Source organism: Triticum urartu, chromosome 1 (genome assembly GCF_003073215.2).
Source record: "Triticum urartu cultivar G1812 chromosome 1, Tu2.1, whole genome shotgun sequence".
Lineage (NCBI taxonomy): Eukaryota > Viridiplantae > Streptophyta > Magnoliopsida > Poales > Poaceae > Triticum > Triticum urartu.
This window is the reverse complement of record NC_053022.1, coordinates 202138207-202157084: the sequence shown is the minus strand read 5'-3', so window position 1 is coordinate 202157084 and position 18878 is coordinate 202138207. Positions and strand designations below refer to the sequence as shown.

At 42.6% G+C, this 18878-nt stretch overlaps 2 protein-coding genes and 1 long non-coding RNA gene across 3 annotated transcripts in view; 1 reads left to right on the top strand and 2 right to left on the bottom strand.

The window, feature by feature from the left end:
• Window positions 1-4972, top strand: part of LOC125554015 (DNA polymerase epsilon catalytic subunit A-like) — a 37200-nt gene extending 32228 nt beyond the window's left edge. Inside the window, exons 48-49 of the mRNA XM_048717646.1 lie at window positions 4212-4318; window positions 4412-4972. Coding sequence (XP_048573603.1) covers window positions 4212-4318; window positions 4412-4772 — 468 coding nt within the window. The 3' untranslated portion in view covers window positions 4773-4972. The remainder of the gene's footprint in view (window positions 1-4211; window positions 4319-4411) is intronic.
• On the bottom strand, window positions 4953-5756 carry LOC125554036 (probable E3 ubiquitin-protein ligase XERICO). Its single transcript, XM_048717663.1, has one exon. It carries the CDS (start codon window positions 5529-5531, stop codon window positions 5202-5204), a length of 330 nt encoding a protein of 109 aa, XP_048573620.1. The 5' UTR covers window positions 5532-5756; the 3' UTR covers window positions 4953-5201.
• Window positions 5757-9776: 4020 nt separating this feature from the next.
• On the bottom strand, window positions 9777-10811 carry LOC125523418. Its single transcript, XR_007290233.1, has 3 exons — window positions 10750-10811; window positions 10627-10665; window positions 9777-9858 (listed from the first exon to the last, which is right to left on the bottom strand). It is a non-coding gene; the product is annotated as an uncharacterized LOC125523418 (long non-coding RNA).
• Between the last annotated feature and the right edge of the window lie 8067 nt (window positions 10812-18878).

Below are 18878 nucleotides of genomic sequence, written 5' to 3'. Positions count from 1 at the left end.
GGTTTTTCTAAATTATCTCTATCGATTTCAGAAACCTTCTCATCATCTTCCCAGAAATCAGGCTCAAGGAGTATGTCAGGTTTAGATTCAAAAGCAAAAAGATTCTTATAAAAATCAGTGGCCACTTTCAGCATGTCAGCAGTAGAAGTCACTACCCCATTGGGGCCATCCAGCTCAGCAAGGTGGTTTTTTCTGTGTCTATGGTTAGCCAAGGCTTGGAGATAAGCATTGTTCCTATCACCTTCCAAGATCTTTCTATCTCTAGATCTCTGCCACAAGGCAGTTTCTTCTTTTTTCCAAATTTCTTCCAATTCTTTCTTAAGATCTCCTAGTCTAGTAGAATCACTAGGGGAGAGGTTTTGTGTCTCAGAAGAGACATCCAGCTTGTCAAGTTCCACAAGGAGGGCTTTCTTCCTATTCTTAATAGCAGCTTCAATGTTAATACTCCATCCCTTAATTTTTTTCCTAAGAACCCTCGATTTGATCATCCAATTTTCCACAGATGAAACATCAGAGGAGACAGATCTCCAGGCATTCTCCACAATCTGATTAAAGTCAGGTTGGGAGAGCCACCATTTTTCAAACCTGAACATCTTAGACCCATCATGTCTCCTCCCCCCAGTATCTAGCACCAAAGGTGCATGGTCACTGCCTACCCTGGGAAGGGTAACCAGGGAAGACATGGGGAAATGAGCATCCCAGTCTATGGAAGAAAAGACTCTATCAAGTACAGCAAAAACTGGGTCCTCCTGATTATTAGACCAAGTAAACTTTCTGTTGGAAATAGAAATTTCCATAAGACCCCATCTATTAATCCAATCATTGAATAACAGAGTACTTTGCTGGTCCACAAGGCCATTGCTTTTCTCCCTACTATCTCTAACTAAGTTGAAATCACCACAAACCAAAACAGGGTAAGAACTGGAGTCAAAGATATCATGCAGCTCAGAGACAAAATCCAATTTGAACTCAGGGTAGGCAGAGCCATAAACAATAACCAAATGCCACAAAAAACCATCACCTTTGTTTTTAATAGTGGTCTTAATAGAAAATCTATTATTGGTAAACCCAATCACATCAAACAAGTCATTTTTCAGGCCAACCAAAATACCTCCAGCAGTTCCTATAGCAGGAAGAAAATGCCAACTAAATTGTTTCTTACCATCCAAGGCTCTAAGGAAATCCTCAGAAATAATTTCTTTCTTAGTTTCTTGAAAACCAATAAAATCAGGGTTAGACTTAGCAATCACATCACAAAGGCATTGAACTTTACCAGGCTTACTTAATCCTCTAATATTCCAATTGAGACCTATCATCAGGGAATCCTAAACGAATGAGACAAGCCACAAGGCTTAACCTTAGTGAGGACAGCAGGAGATTGGTCTGTATTATCAGCAGTGCCAACTGATGCCACAGAGAAATCTCTAGCAGGAGTCCCAACTAACTCTTCCTGAGTCGGATCAATATTCATAGGCAGAGCCAATTCAGGTTCATCATTAGCAAAAGCAATGCAGTTCTTTTGTTCTTTAACTACTAGTTCTTCTATAATTTCATACATAGTATCATTACTTCTACCAATGGCAAGGCCTACCTGAACAGCTTGATTAGCAAGGAGAGTTGAATCAATGGTAGGGAAGGATTTACCTTTGAAAGTTGGAGGAATCTCCAGATTCTTCTTCATCTTATACTGGGCAGCTTTCTTAATTACGTCCACATTCCCATGCAGCCTGGTATCATATTTCTAGGCTTTAATAGGCCCCCACTTTAGGTTCTTGTCTTCTTTGTTCCCACCAGATTGGACTTGGTTCAAAGTCTCCACAGTGAACGTTTAACCAGGGGAGAGAACTCCCACTTCCTCCTCTTCCACACTTTCATCATCATCAGATACAGACATATCCACTGATTTCAGAAAATCCAAGCAATAGCTCATACTACCACTTTGGTTACCATCATCATCTTTTTTGAACCAGGTCTTTTCAGGAGTATAAACCCCATCCATTGTGTCAGTCAGGGTATCCATATCAAGGGAAAACACCTTCCCATCCATACCACCCTCCTCAGCATTCCTCATCTTACTTGAAATGGACTCTAGAATGAAGTTTTCCTGATCATCCCCCTGGCAATCAGGTAGTGTGTTACAGGTTTTTTTCCCAGCAGAAGAACTCTTGACACCCCTGGATGTAAGGTTTGCTTTATCAAGCTCATCAATGGCAATGAGATCATCATCACCATCATTCTTCGGTAGATCATGATGTTCCTGGTTACCATTGCCTTCCTCAAAGTTGTCATCCTCATCCTCATCTTCAATTTCCACCACCGAACCTTTGCCTCCCACCTGCTCAAAGCCTTCTACGGTGAAACCAAGCAGGAATAGCTTCTTCTTCATCTCAATCAATCTCTCGAATGGAATTTTACTAGGGTCTCTGCAAGCAATCTTAATCCTCACATTTTCAAAGAATGTTCTAAACATGCCATTCCAATCAACATCAGTGAGCACCCCAAACATAGATGCTATTTGTGCAAACATTTTCCAAGAGCACCACTTAGGAGGAATCCCTTCAATCAGCACCCATGCCTCAATTAGTTCTCCAAATGGGTCACAAGACCCAGCCCATTCAGTCATTTTGACAGATACATCCTGAGGTAGACTAAAACCATGAAGTTCAATTAAGTCCTCTACTTTCTTCCATGGAGGGAACCTGACCAGAAACTCTTTATTGGATAGCTCTCTAATCTGCCAAGGCCAAGCTCTGGTTTTACAAAATGTAGCAGTCAGAAGACTCCCCAACTTATCTTTGTCCACTTCACCTTTGGTAATGTTAACCACACCACAGTTTTGAAAATTGATCCATTTGGATTCATTTGCCACAGGAACCTCAACATGATTAAAGCCCAGGCCACTAGCACCACTACCAAAGAAAGCTGCAGTGGGCTGAACCCTAGACCAAGCAGAGCAGTTGTTGACATTATGGGATTGTTGGCAGATAAAATAAGCTTTAGGCCTAACACAATTACCCACATAGTGCCCAGGACCACCACAATTAAAGCAGATCATATCCTTGTACCTAGGATCTAGAGGCTGCTCTTTTTCCACTTCATTAACCTGAGACGATTGAACCTGGGAGGAGGTGGCGGTGGATCCAGTGGATCTAGTTGATCGTTGAGGAGGGACAGGATCTTTACCGGGAACAAACGTCTGCTTAGAACCACCAGCACCCAAAACGGGTTTCTGCACCGCTCCCTTGGCTGGACCAGCAACACCAGAAGGGTTAGCACCACGACGGTCAGCCATCTTCGCACCTTGTTTGACCACTTCAGCAAAAGAAAGGGATCCGGGGCCAATCCCTTCCCGGATGAGCTTGATGGTTTTTGGAGTGGGATCAAAAGCACGAAGGGTGGCCGGATAGCAATCAGAGGCTAGGAAAGACCTATTCTCCATGAGATCTTTCCGGATCCAACAGAGGAATCCGGCGGGTTTACCAGTTTTGTGAGATGAAGGGGGTGTGCTATGGAGGCGCCGGGAGGGGGGGGGGGGGGGCTGGCCGAAGTGTTCTTCTATTTCTAGGGCTTCGTCAGAGGACAAAAACGCTTTTCTATAACCCGTCTTCTCTTTAACAATACGCCCTCGAAAAGAAGGACCAGCAGTACGTGTGGGGGCAGGAATATCAGATCGCAAAAAGCAATTATCCACACCAATAGCGGCAGCCCGCTGCTTGTTGGCCGGCGGCGAGCCCACCGCGGCACTCGACCTCTTCGTGTGAGACCTTGCTGCAGAGGCAGCAACCACTCGACCTTCAACCTTATCAGACCCCCCATCAAAGTGGGCAACACTTGAACGGATTTTGTGCAGTCTCTCGCGAAATGCAAGCAAACGGGAACGAAAAGTAGGAGGGAGATGTATAGGGGGCAACTCGAAATCACCTGACCAAGGAGGGGCTTCAATGGCGTGCCGCCGCACCCGCGCTTGCTTGGGAGGAATCAGATCTGATGAACCGGAGGCAGCACCCCTGGCGGCAGCTCCTCCGGTGGTATGCTGGCCAGCGCATCCACCCGTGGCGGCCTGATGTTGAGCCGCGAGGGATTCGCCGTCCGGAAGGGCGCCCACCGAGCCGCCTATATTATTATTATTATTATTATTATTATTATTATTATTATTATTATTATTATTATTACTATTACTATTACTATTCTCATCAATATATATATGACAGAGAATGCGAAAGAACTTGTTGAAGTTGGTGCGCGTAAAGGAATTTGCTCCAGAAGCACAGTTCCAAGATCCCTGTGCCTCATTCATCCTTCCAAACGTGATTTGCAGGTATTGCAACTTTGAACCAAACCGCTTTTGTTTCCCCTTGATGTTGTTATGTTAGCGTCACCCTGTCTCTTACAAATAGAGTGATGTTGGCAGCTATTGCAACGATTGCCGGGACCTTGACCTCTGCCGCGACTCGACGCTGCAAGGCCATGAGTGGAGGTGCGCGGTGCCGCAGTGCGGGCAGCCGTACCACCGGGAGGAGATGGAGAACGCGCTGCTGCAGATTGTGCGGCAGCGAGAGAGGCTGTACCACCTGCAGGACCTGGTGTGCGTCCGGTGCAGGCAGGTGAAGGCGGCCCATGTGTCAGAGCAGTGCAACTGTGGAGGGTCGTTCCGGTGCAAGGAGGAGGCGCCGCAGTTCCTTGGCAAGATGCGGGTCTTCCTGAACGTCGCGGTGAGCCAGAAGTTCGAGCTGCTCCAGGATTGCGTCCGATGGATCCTGGAGGTCAGGTGATGCCTGTCGTAGTTCTTCAGTTGACACCTAGTGTAGCATAGTGAATTAGTTACAGTAACTTTTTGTTTGAAGCAACCAACTTGCAGCCGCAAAGAATGTATTTATTACATGAATAACTGTCGGGACAACTAAAATAACTGTTGGCACACTACATCCATGTCGTATAATGAGAAGCATGTCTGTCTGTTTGACATAATTTATATTCCTTAGTATAAAGTTGAGTCATCTATTTTGGAACGGAGGGAGTAGTTTGGTGCCATGAGCCTCCATATTGAACTGCTTCTGACTTATCAGTGAAGCAAAGCCTACAACAAGGGGTAGAAGTAGGGCCCACCACGCGCGGTGAGATTTCTCCATGAGAAATGCTTGACATGCTCATCGACTAAGAGCCTACACTGCAGAGCAGCGATGGACTGATCTTCCTACAAGCTACAAGCCGGCGACGAAGAGAGAAGAGAGCCAGATGACGAGGTCGTCGCTGAGCTGGTGCTCATCTGCCACGCCGCCGACGTGCAGGCGGCAGAGCGGGCACGTCCGGCGGCACAGCGCCAACCACCTGTTGACGCATTGCCGGTGGAAGGCGTGGCCGCACGGCAACCTCCGTATGTCCTCCCCGTCGCGGAACCTCGATATGCACACGCAGCAGCCGCCCGAGTGGTAGTGGTCGTCGTGGTGACCGCAGCCGACCACGCCGCTGGAGCTGTAGCCGGAGAGGGCAGCAGAGAGGAGCGCCACCACGTGCCCCATCGTCGTCACCATCTATCTATCTATCTGAATCAAAATCGTGATGCAGATTACATATAAATGTATGTGCGTGTGCCAAGATTTGCTGCGAGTGGATCAGCATCCAAGATGGACTGCGATGGCTTTTATATAAGGCGAGTGTGTGTGTGTGGAATCATTTTTATTTTCTCTGGATGTTGCATGGAATGATTAGCAAAGGGGGTGATGGAGAAGGCGCACCTAGAAACCCCAGTGCCGTTTCCCTTTCCGTGGACACAAAGCTTGTGCGACGCGAAAGCTAACTAATTGAGCGGCAACGTCGATCATTCGTGTATGTCAGTCTGACCAACCACAAGGTTTCATGAGGTATACTACCTCGTAGGTGCAGCCTTTCTTTTTTTCTTCTTGTTTGCGGGGTATACCTACGTTGATAGGTAGATCGATCAAAAAGCAACCTGAGTAACCTCAAGAACTACACCATGTACGTAGAATTTTAATACTCCTACAGTAATGTTTTTTCCTAAAAAAATATGTTTAGTTAGGGCCTGTATGGGTTCGTCGGCTGTAGCCAACCATATGTGTCGGTCGGCCGAGCTATGCTGCCTGCCTGTTGCTTCATCCGCACAAAAGCAGGGGGGCTTCTCCCATGGCTAAGCAACCCAGGTAACCCGCAAGGGATGGGATTAACCGCAGGAAATGAGTGAGTGGTCAGTGGTTAGGTACACTGACTGGGGCTGGAGGCGGAATGTGGGCGAAGGTGAGCGGTCACTCATCATAGCTCTGCCCATAACGTGTCACATCACTCATGTACCAATGGATCATTCTAAGTTTCATGTAACTAGATGACTCGTTGCGCCAATGGCGCAAAGGGCGACAGCAAGCCAAGTATTATGAGAGTGGTAATAGGAAAATTCAGACACAGGTCAAAATAATAAATACTTATGTGGTACATATGCATTATATTCTGTTCATGATTACTGTTTCTCCTGGAGCACTCTATGCTCAATGATAGTGCTATATCCCTTGAGTGGAAGGTGGATGCTGCCAGGTACGACATGCCTCTTCCTTGCTTAGCATATTTGTTGTTGCTGGTGAGTACTCGATGTTTGAAACAGAGAAAGTAGTAAAAACAGATAATTATAAATAAGGGTGGCATTATGCATATTAATAGATCGATGAGGAACAACAACAGAGGTTATATAGGTAAAAGCATAGGTGGTAGCTGTTCAAAAGCAACAGATAGGATCGTCGAAAAACAGAGGAAGGTTTCATCCTATTACAGAGCTTGATTAGTAGTCCTTAGAATGCTACTCCCTCCGTTCGGAATTACTTGTCTCGAAAATGGATGTATCTAGAACTAAAATACGTCTAGATACATCCATTTCTGCGACAAGTAATTTCGAACGGAGGGAGTAGATGATATTTAAATACGACTTCCATTGCTGTCGATGCTTCATATAAAGGCAATGGACAATGAGAACCGGGCGCTGCTTTGTGCTGACCTTGAAATGAAAGGCACAAATGTCTCCTTCATGGATTTTTGCAAGGCGGCGGGGAACTCAGACCAGTTGGTTGTTACGGTGGCTCTCTTGTTGGTTCCTAGCATGATGCGATAATTGGCGTGTAGATCACTGTTTGCAAGCCTGAGTGGCTCCGGCGGTGATCACAATACGTAAATAAGCTAACTCATTCCGCTTTTGCGCTATCAGCACGTGGTTATGTAACAACAATAATAATTGGTGCAAAAAGAGTAAATACTCTTTTGATTAGTATCATGGATATAGTTCAGTAAACAGAAATTGCAAACAAGGTATAACATGCGTAAATATGCAATTTAATTTACATGGTAGAAGAGGGCCCTCTCTGCCATTTAACTGAAAAGAGCTTATGTTTAATTATGATTTCAGTTTAGCTTGGCTTAAACTCCTCCCAGTTGACTCATTCAATATTCAGCATGGGTGATCAAAAGGACTAAATTAAATTAGACCCTACATTGGAAACACGTGCATCACCCGTACATGGTAGAAAATGTCCTCTTTGTCATTTAACTAAAATTAGATTATGTCGACTTGTGGTTTCACCGTTTCAGTTCAAATAGCATACTCCTCGTAGGAGATCAAAATTGAATGGAACTCTATATTGGAAAAACATCAATACAAGAAAGCCCGTCTAGAGCAAGTACACAAAGAAAGTATTTCCAATTTAGTACTTAGAACTTCCTTAATATAATTTATACTCAAAGAAGAAGGTGCCATTAATAGTTCAATGTGCAACAAAGAAATGTAATGATGTCATGAATATGTAGTTTTCTGTATGTATACAGAAGTAAGAAATTCAGATTCATACCTTCTAGTGTTTTGTCAGCACGGTTGGCTCCTCGAGCAAAAGAAATGGATAACAGACAGGATAAGAGAGGAACTTGTGCTTCTCGCAGCATAATATAGCATTATTCTGGAAGCTTTGTCAGCATTCTTTGTAGCGGCAGTAAGCGTACAAACTTGGCGCCAAACATAAGACATGCACACCTATGCACAAAAGTTAAAGGGGTGTTAAACACTTTCAACACTTTATCTATAACAAATATGAACATCAATCTCACCAAACTGGCAGACAACTGATCAGTTGGACATACCAGGGTGTGACCACCAGAAAGAGCATCAATGTCCTTGTCACCCAATCCTATCTGGGTGGAGAACACCTAACTGAGGTGGTCAGATCCTGATACAACAGTAAGTTCATCATGTCAGCCTAGTAATATCCAATGTACACACCATAAAATCCACAGAATAAAATACAGACAAGCATGCTCCGTTAAACCGTGCCTATAGAAGCATCGCAAATAAGGGAATGGTCTAGCATTCATAGGGCGCATCACATAGACCGAGACAGAATTTAAGAATTTTGTAGGTACACCCAAACTTAGAGAATCATGCAAGTTATGGAATTAGATTTGGAATATCAAAACAAATCAAATAATTACTCAATAAGTTTAATTGTGTTCTCTCAAAAACTATGCCAACTACAACATGGTTACATAATTAACACTTGACACCACTATGAATTGCGAATGCCTAAACGATGATATGCTAACACCTTCTACAAGCGTTCTGTCACTTAGTTGGTGCCGAAAATAACAACACAATCAGCCATGTTTATCAAATAGAAGCTATGTGGCTGTGTTGATATAAAAGACGCTGCACAATAGTACCTTGGGTGGCGTCAGGAAGACAGCCTTTCTGGAGGAGGCTCGGGCTTGTCCTGCAAACAAACCATTATAAACATCGGCAACAAACCGTGCGCGCGCGCACACACACACATACAGGGAAATAAAATTGCTGCTCTTCAGTTATTTCCATGTAAACAGAGTTTAGACAGCAATGTGAGAATATGAGGACATACATGTTCTAACTCAATCACAAACAACAGTACATGAAACATAAACATTCATGTAGCTACCCTGTTAAGTATTATTCCCAGTCAGCAGCTATCCCATAGTAGATAGAAAGGCAAACAACAAGGAACACATGTATGAACATAAACGGTGACCTATAGTCTTATGTAGGGGCATCAATAAACTACACAACATTCCTGGAGAAAAGAGAGGATGCAAGAAAATACTTACAAATGTATGGCAAATGCATTGACTCAATAATCAGATAATATACTTCTTATTGTCTGTTTTGCTTATAATAACAAAGCTAAAACCATTTGCTCTTTCAAACATCTCTTTTACAAATCAGACAAGAGCACGTACCATCAAGAACCGCCTGGAACAACATAGTGAAGCAAGAAACAACAGTGGTGCCAAAAACATACTTTACTTTTGTAAGTGCGAACTTCTACTTCCATCCGGCGACCATATTACACGGCTACCTTCTGCAAGGATTTGAAGAAAAAAGTTACCCCAATTGCAGAAATAAGTCAAGAAATTTGGGCAATCAATTTCTGTGAGATAAAAAATGCAAGATAACTGATGTGAGATGCCGCAGAGAACAACCGCCTAATTAGTTGGGTCAGAATCTTGCACCACTCGATCAGCTCGGCATTATAGTTGCAACCACCCATAAGAACCATGAATGGTTCACACTAAAGAGAAGTATACATCAGAATTGAGAGGGAATCACCTGATGCAGTGTGATATGAGGCTTTTGAACTTGGTCGTCATGTTGCCGCTGCGCTGGAAACCCCACTGAAGAGATTCAGGCAGAAGCACCTAGTTGAGAGAGAGAGGCAAGGTAGATGAAGAGATAGATGGAAAGAGAGATGGGGGAGGATGAGCATACCTGCGGCATTCATGAACTCTGCAAATACAAACGCTGGCCGCTGTTGCTGTCCTCGCAAGAATCTGATGGACACCCAAACCCTAGGTGCAAAATAAAAATTAATTTAGGGAGGAAGAAATCAAAAGGAGGATCATACAGTGTGAAAAAACATCTTATTAAGTTACAGAAGAAGTACATCACATTCCTCTGAAAGCAGAATACCCTGTTAACAAGTCACCAATTTTCTTTGCACAACTCCGTGTTCCTCCTAAACTTAGTCAATTACACTCTGCTCGATAGTCATAATTTTATGACAAGAATTGCCACTGTGCTCTATCCAAACTGCTAGTCAAACCAGGTCGCTGATAGAAGGAAATACACACTGCAACACTCCAAACTGATGCTCCAGTTGGCAAAAATCAAGGAACACACACAGTTAATTTCTTATTTTCATTGTAAGGATGTCCACGTATTCCTTCAAAGTTAACAGAATGCACCATGAAAATAATATTTTAATACCCAGCCAATGGTAGCAGTTTGTCAAGCCCATTTAGTCACAGGTTCATACATACTAATCAGGGTTATTTCTACAGGTAGAAATTACCGCAGCCAATATGCTAGCTGGCAAACAGCACAAATTTTAAGGTAGAATTACCAGCTACTATATTATATCCAACAAGGATGCCATACCAGACGCTAAATATGGGGAAAATAGTAGCTCGACCAGCGGTGCTAAATCATCAATACATAACAAGCTAAAGTATTAAATCTCGCCAACATCAGCAGGCTAGTTGGCAATATCCCACTTCATAGCGTGTGGATGTGGAAAAACTCAATCTGATAAGCATGTGTAAAGCAAATGAACTAACCTTGATGTTAGCACACAATTCCTCCATCTGATTGTCTGACTGCCAAAGAGGACAAGAAACAGAGTAAACAGGCCTGTTGAAACCTTGAAAGGAACAAAGAAGTCCAGAGCATGGGCAGCTTACTTGCTTATCATCCGATACAAGGTTTTTTGACACCATCTTCTCTTTGAACTTCCGGATGTTTGCTGCACAATTGCACAAAAGTTTAGATGTTAGAGTTGATTGCAAATGATAAGAATTCTACTGGGTGCCAGATTCATTCGTCCTAGGTGACTGAAGATTATTAGGAAGAACAACGCGACCTAGGTGACTGAAGATTGGACGAGGATGAGCACCTCGACCAGGAAACTTCCAATCGCAGGGCTGTTTTAAACGGAAGAAAAATCATCATTGTTTTAAACTCCCTCGGCGTTAGTTCAAAACTGTGACATATTAATATCAAGATCTACCAATTACATCAACGACACAACATCAAGGCCTAGTCGAAATAACAATAATGCATACCTCCAAAAAAGTGAAAAGAAGAAGAAAGAAAGGCAAAGATAGTTGACACAGCCGACGACTTGCAACATACTAGCATCAATGTCGTCCACCGTATTTGATAGCACATGAGTTAGGAGAGGACCAATTTAGCATGCTCCCTCTTACCCTCTCTTTTCATGTAGGAGTTAATATCGTCTGTAATCAATTGTAAAAAAGAGTGTTAACGTGTAATTTTGATCCTTAGATCATGAGAGTATCGTAGTCACTTCTTACCGTATGGTGGACTTTGGGGTTGGTCAAACGTCACTTGTAACACGATGATCATAACGACAACTTACATGCTCATCGAAAATTTTAACAAGGGACTAGATAGCTCGAGAGTGAGATTTGCTCCTCCGATGATGGAGAGATATTCTTAGGACCCTTTCAGTGTGACGACATCCATCATCATCTGGCCAGATGATGAGGACATGACTACCTTGGATACGACCAAAAATATTGCATACATGCATATTTGTCAGGTGATTTCTAGCGCAAACTATTCAATAATCTATTTATGTTATCCAGAACAAAAATACTTCACACACTTTTGTGTTTTGTCTAATTGCAGGTGTATGTGACATTTGTAAAATCCACATATGAAGATAAGGGAAAATGAGAAGTTTAGCTTCTATTCAAAAAGTCCTCTCACGTCACTTTTGGGCCAAGAGAAGATAGAGTCCAAGTCTCTCACGTTCTGGATTCAGATTCGGACTGCACAGACAGACTACTAACAAGAGGTGGTGGTGGGTGTCACAAATCCGTCAAGCAAATCTCAAATTCTTACCAGTTCTTACCTAGCAGCAGGAGGTGATCGGCAACCGTCGTAGTCAAAACTCTCAAAGCTTGGATAGAGCGATTACTAGGGAAAATCAAACGCACGACGTAGATGTATGTGGAGCTGAGAAGGCTTATAATATGGAGCAAAAAGGGTCAGCAATAATTAATTCAGAGACGCAAAGTTGAATAAACGCTCAACGACGGTACTGTGCTGATCCTAGGCTAGACCGTGCTAGAGACGCGAGCCTAAAACACTAACAAAATCACGACGCTGCACGTAAACAAGGGAAAATCACACTCTGGAACTTTTTTTTTCGCTCTGTTTTTTTGGCGCTCCTCTATTTTTTTTGCGAAAAATCACTATAATGGCGAGTGTTCAAAACTCTTCCCTCGTCAAACTGATAGGATGGGCACGCATTCTTTTGACTTTTTTTTCGAAAATCAGGGCAGCGACGATGAAAAAGTGCGACAAAAAATCACTATGATGGCACGTGGCTCAAAAGACTCAGAAAAGCCTAAAAATAGGATAGGGGAAAAAAATTTTGCCTGTGAAAATTTTGGCCTAAAAATTGCCCGGGGGTCTCCAGACTTTTTTTTTTCGAAACCTACTCAGACAAGGAAACACGAATCGGAAATTAGACGGACCTCGAAAACAAACCTAATATGAATGGAACTCGGATTGGTGGTGGATATATGGTGGTAGGATATGGCAGCGGTGGTGGTATATGGATACGGATTGGTGGTGGTATATGGATACGGATTGGTGATGGTATATGGAGACGGATCGATGGCGGATAAGCGGTGGTGGTAGATGGCAGGGGCGATGATGATGGTGCGACGGCGGCGTGACAACTTATGACCAGAATTCGAAACTCTAAAAGACTAGACTCTAAGACCAGCAACTAGACACGACGATGCAACCGCAAATTCAAACAAAGCAAAATACTGAAAAGACTATGCAAAGGATCAGATTGGTTTGGATATGATGAACTAACCCTAATTATTTGTTTGGCTTTTTTTGTGGACTGTAGGTATGAAGAACACACTCGATCTAAACTACGAAAAACTGCAAAATCTCACCGAGCAACCTGGAAATCTGATACCACTTGATAGAGGCGAAGGCATCCCGATGTTTCGATGAGATAGATATCGTTTTCTATGGGAGTCGACTTTGATGATCCGACTACGAACGTGCGAAGACGTTGCACCTTAGCAATCGCTAAACCAACTTCCGAGGGTTATTGACCATGCCGGAGCACGATCAACCTGACCACGAGGGTCTATTTCCTGCGAGCAAACGAAGAACAAGCAAGAAACTGAGATTACAATCTGGATATTGCGAATAAAAGATGAAATCTTTATTGATCAAGGTGGGGTTCTGTGACGTCTTGGTCTGGTCGTTGGACACAAACGAAGTACGCGAAGTTGCAGCTATGGAGAACTTTTAATCTAAAAAAAACCCAAAGTCTAAACGACGCCCTAAGGGCTGTATATATGGAGGAAGAGGGGGGAATTTCATGGCTCCTGGAGGAGGGGTCCGAAACCAACCCTAACTCTTGTTTCCCCACACATACAAACTCTAAAAACAGCCTATACTTAAGTATTTCGAAAATACATGGGTCTGGCCCAATAATAAGGTGACGCGGCACCTAAAATAGCCTCTAGGCGAAATTTATGAAGTGGCATCTTGTATATTTCGTCCAAGGCTTCATGCACTCCTTATGGCGGCTTCAAAGTCCTGAAATCATCACTTGTAACTCCGTTCTTGATCCCCTTGCGCATGCCATCATCTCCATGCTTGAACTTGCTCCAAGGTTCATCTTTCTTGTCCAAACTAGGCCCTTCATTTGTAAGCAAAACAAATGTATCCAATTTAGGCAACATCATATTCTCATGAACATTAGAATCGTTACCAAGAAACGAAAGTACCTGATAATTCAATTGGCGTGCGCGAGCTCTAGTAATTGGTCCAGTATGTATAACAGCAGGGGCTGTGGGTGTAACAATGGCATTGATGTCCTCATCAGATCTTTTCCATTATTTCCTTTATTTTGATTAAAACAAAAAAGGTAGAGAAGAAAAAACTCAAACTAATATTTATTATATAACCCTCAATCAATTACATAGATAGATAGATCACGAAACTAGCACTCGAAAATAGATCATACTAAACTTTTATTCTACTAAATCATGAAGCAACTAAAGATCGAACTAAGATAGGTAAAGGTAATAAAAGTGATGGTGATACGATACCGGGGCATCTCCCCCAAGTTTGGCACAATCCAAGGGGAGTGCCCATACAAATTTGTTTAAGTCTTCTTCTTTGGTGATGATGATGGTGGTGCTGGAGTAGCATTCTTCTTCTCCAACTTGCGCTGGAGGCTAAAATTTTCCTCCCTCAAATCATTGTTTTCTTGCTCAAGCTTCAATATCCTTTTGCATAATGCCTCCTTGCTTTCCTGTAGAAAACGAGATGGGATAAATTGGATCTTAGATTTGTTTGCTCCGTTTGGGAGGCTTGACTTCTTGAATTCCACGTGCATATCTCCAGGTTGAGGTAGTGGAACTTCATCTTCTTCGGAGCTGGCATCCTCTGTCCCCTTCGGATCATCATCTTATTCTTCCTCTATGGTCCAACCATAATGGTCCACATCCCCATAGATCTTTGGGTTTGTGAGATAGTGGGAAACATAGCTCTCTCCATCCGAATCTCGTGACGAAATATTTTTAGATCTGCCAGAAAACAACACGAAACAAGAACAGAGGATTTATCCGCGATACGGTGGTCAAATCATCCGGGGGTATATATAAAGAATTTTTATCTTGGGAAACAAGCATATGAAAGGAAAATGGAGTCGGGAAGGTGCCCACTACCCACGAGGGTGCGCTAGGTGGGGCAGGCGCGCCCTGGTGCCTAGTGGGCACGTGGGTTGGCTTCCCGGTTGTTTCTTATTTTTCTATTTTTTTTCTAATATTCCAAAATTGACAGAAAACATTTTTGCGAATTTTTTGGAGTCGGTTTACTTACCGTATCACATACCTCTTCCTTTTTAGGGTTCTGGAGTGTTCTGGAATGTCTCTTTTATGTATTCCTCCGGTGTCATGGTTTGAATAATATTAGTTTCAACATTAATAGGTGTACCTGAAATATAGTGCTTAATTCTTTGTCCATTAACCACCTTTGGATTAGTGCCTTCGGCATTATTGATCTTAATAGCTCCAGAGTGGTAAACTTCTTCGATGACATATGGTCCTTCCCACTTGGAGAGAAGTTTTCCTGCAAAAAAATCTAAAACGAGAATTGTACAATAGAACATATTCATCAACTTTGAATTCCCGCTTTTGGACTATTTTCCCATGCCATCTTTTGACTTTTTCTTTGAATAGTTTGGCATTTTCATAAGCTTTGGTTCTCCACTCATCTAGTGAGCTAATATCAAATAATCTCTTTTAACTGGCAAGTTTGAAATCATAGTTGAGTTCCTTAATTTCCCAATATGCTTTATGCTCTAACTCAAGAGGCAAGTCACATGCTTTTCCATAAACCATTTTGTATGGAGAGATACCCATAGGATTTTTATAAGAAGTTCTGTAAGCCCATAGTACATCATCAAGTTTCTTGGACCAATTTTTCTAGATCTATTAACAGTCTTTTGTAATATCAACTTTATTTCTCTATTGCTAAGTTTAACTTGACCACTAGATTGAGGATGACAAGGAGATGCAATTCTATGGTTGACATCATATTTAGCAAGCAATTTATGGAAAGCACCATGAATAAAATGTGAACCACCAGTTATTCATTAAATATCTAGGGACTCCAAACCTAGGGAAAATAACTTCTTTCAGCATTTTAATGGAGGTGTTATGATCAACACTGCTAGTTGGAATAGCTTCTACCCACTTAGTGACATAATCAACATCAACCAAAATATGTGTATACCCATTAGAGGAAGGAAAAGGTCCAATATAATCAAAGCCCCAAACATCAAATGGTTCAATAACAAGTGAATAATTCATAGGCATTTCCTGACGTTTACCAATATTACCAATTCTTTGGCATTCATCACAAGTTGAGACAAACTTACGAGAAACTTTGAAAAGAGTAGGCCAATAAAAACCAGAGTGTAATACCTTGTGCACAACTCTATGTCCTGCATGATGTCCTCCGTAGGCTTCGAAGTGACATTTTCATAGGATTTGTTCCTGTTCATGCTCAGGTACACAACGTCTAATAATGCCATCTACTCCTTCTTTATAAAGATGCGGGTCACCCCAGAAGTAATGTCTTAAATCATAGAAGAATTTTTTCTTTTGTTGATATGTGAAACTAGGCGGTATAAATTTAGCAACAATATAATTATCATAGTCTCCATACCAAGGAGTATTATGAGAGGCATTTATGAGAACTAGTTGTTCAGCAGGGAAGCTATCATCAATAGGTAGTGGGTCATCAAGAATGTTTTCTAACCTAGACAAGTTATCAACTACGGGGTTCTCAACTCCTTTCCTATCAGTGATGTGCAAGTCAAACTCTTGTAACAAAAGAACCCACCTAATGAGTCTAGGTTTAGCATCTTTATTTTTCATAAGATATTTAATAGCAGCATGATCAGTGTGAACAATTACTTTAGAATCAACTATGTAAGATATGAATTTATCACAAGCAGACACAACTGCTAGAAATTATTTTTCAATAGCAGCATAATTTCTTTGGGCACTGTCTAGAGTCTTACTAGCATAATGGATACCATTTAATTTTTTATCAACTCTTTGTCCTAGAACAACACCAACAACATAATCACTAGCATCACACAGAATTTCAAAAGGCAAGTTCCAATCAGGCGGTTGAACAATATGTGAAGAAGTTAAGGCTTTCTTAAGTGTTTCAAAGGATTCTACACTATTATCTGTAACACCCATGATGCGGCTATATCTCCCACGTGTCGGAGCACGACTTAGAGGCATAACCGCATTGTAGGTAATGTCGCAAGAGGGGTAATCTTTACACATCCCATGTACTGAATAAGAAAAGAGGTACATAGTTGGCTTACAATCGCCACTTCACACAATAACATAAATATAGCATTACAATCATCCAGATACAATCAAGGTCCGACTACGGAACCAAAATAAAGACAACCCCAAATGCATAATGTCCCTGATCGCCCCAACTGGGCTCCACTACTGATCATCTGGAAAGGAAACGTAGTATCATCCTGAGTCCTCATCGAACTCCCACCTGAGCTCAGTTGCATCTCCTGGAACGGTATCATCGGTCCCTGCATCTGGTTTTGGAAGTAATCTGTGAGTCACGGGGACTCAGCAATCTCACACCCTCACGATCAAGATTATTTAAGCTTATGGGTAGGTAAAAGTTATGAGATGGAGCTGCAGCAAGCACTAGCATATATGGTGGCTAACATACGCAAATGAGAGCGAGAAGAGAGGGCAAAGCACGTTTCGAGAATCTATGATCAAGAAGTGATCCTAGAAATACTTACGTTCAAGCATAACTCGAGACCGTGTTCTCTTCCCGGACTCCGTCGAAAAGAGACCATCACGACTACACACGCGGTTGATTCTTTTTAATTAAGTTAAGTGACAAGTTTTCTACAACCGGACATTAACAAATTCCCATCTGCCCATAACTGCGGGCATGGCTTTCAAAAGTTCAAATCCCTGCAGGGGGTGTCCCAACTTAGCCCATCACAAGCTCTCACGGTCAACGAAGGATATTCCTTCTCCCAGGACGACCCGATCAGACTCGGAATCTCGGTTACAAGACATCTCGACAATGGTAAAACTAAACCAGCAAAGCCACCCGAATGTGCCGACAAATCCCGATAGGAGCTGCACATATCTCGTTCTCAGGGGACACCGGATAAGCAATCCGTACAACTAAAACCAACCCTCGAGTTTCCCCGAGGTGGCGCTGCAAGGGGCTCTAGTTTGGACCAACACTCAGAGGAGCACCAACCCGGGGGTTTAAAATAAAGATGACCCTTGAGTCTGCGGAACCCAAGGGAAAAAGGCTAGGTGGAAAATGGTAAAACCAAGGTTGGGCCTTGCTGGAGGAGTTTTATTCAAGGCAAACTGTCAATGGGTTCCCATTATAACCCAACCGCGTAAGGAACGCAAAATCAAGGAACATAACACCGGTATGATGGAAACTAGGGCGGCAAGAGTGGAACAAAACACCAGGCATAAGGCTGAGCCTTCCACCCTTTACCAAGTATATAGATGCATTAAAGTAAACAAGATATAATAATGATACCCCAACAATAAACATGTTCCAACAAGGAACAAACTCCAATCTTCACCTGCAACTAGCAACGCTATAAGAGGGGCTGAGCAAAGCGGTAACATAGCCAAACAACGGTTTGTTAGGACAAGGTGGGTTAGAGGTTTGACATGGCAATATGGGAGGAATGATAAAGCATGTGGTAGGTATCGTAGCACAGGCATAACAATAGAGCGAGCAACTAGCAAGCAAAGATAGAAGTGATTTCGAGGGTATGGTCATCTTGCCTGCAAAGTTCTCCGAGTTGACGTAAGCTTGATCCTCGTAAACGTTCGCAATGGGTTCCTCGATCACGTACTCCTCTCCCGGCTCTACCCAAAGCAAGAACACAAGCAAAGTGAGACACAATCAACCACGATGCAATGCGCAAGCAACATGATGCAAAACATGGCATGATATGCGGGATGTGATATGCAATGCATATGCATGCTTCGGAAAAGAAAGATTGAACCAGGCCTCAACTTGGAAAACCAAGAGTGCCGCTGGAAAGATGAGTTGATTTCGGTCGAAATCGATATAAAGATCACCAGAATCGGATGCACGGTTTGCAAATGGCAAGCAAAACAATAATGGCACAAAGCTATGATTAACAGCACGAGGCCATCTAAATCCATCAAGAAAAATAAGCTACTGCACTCTAACATAG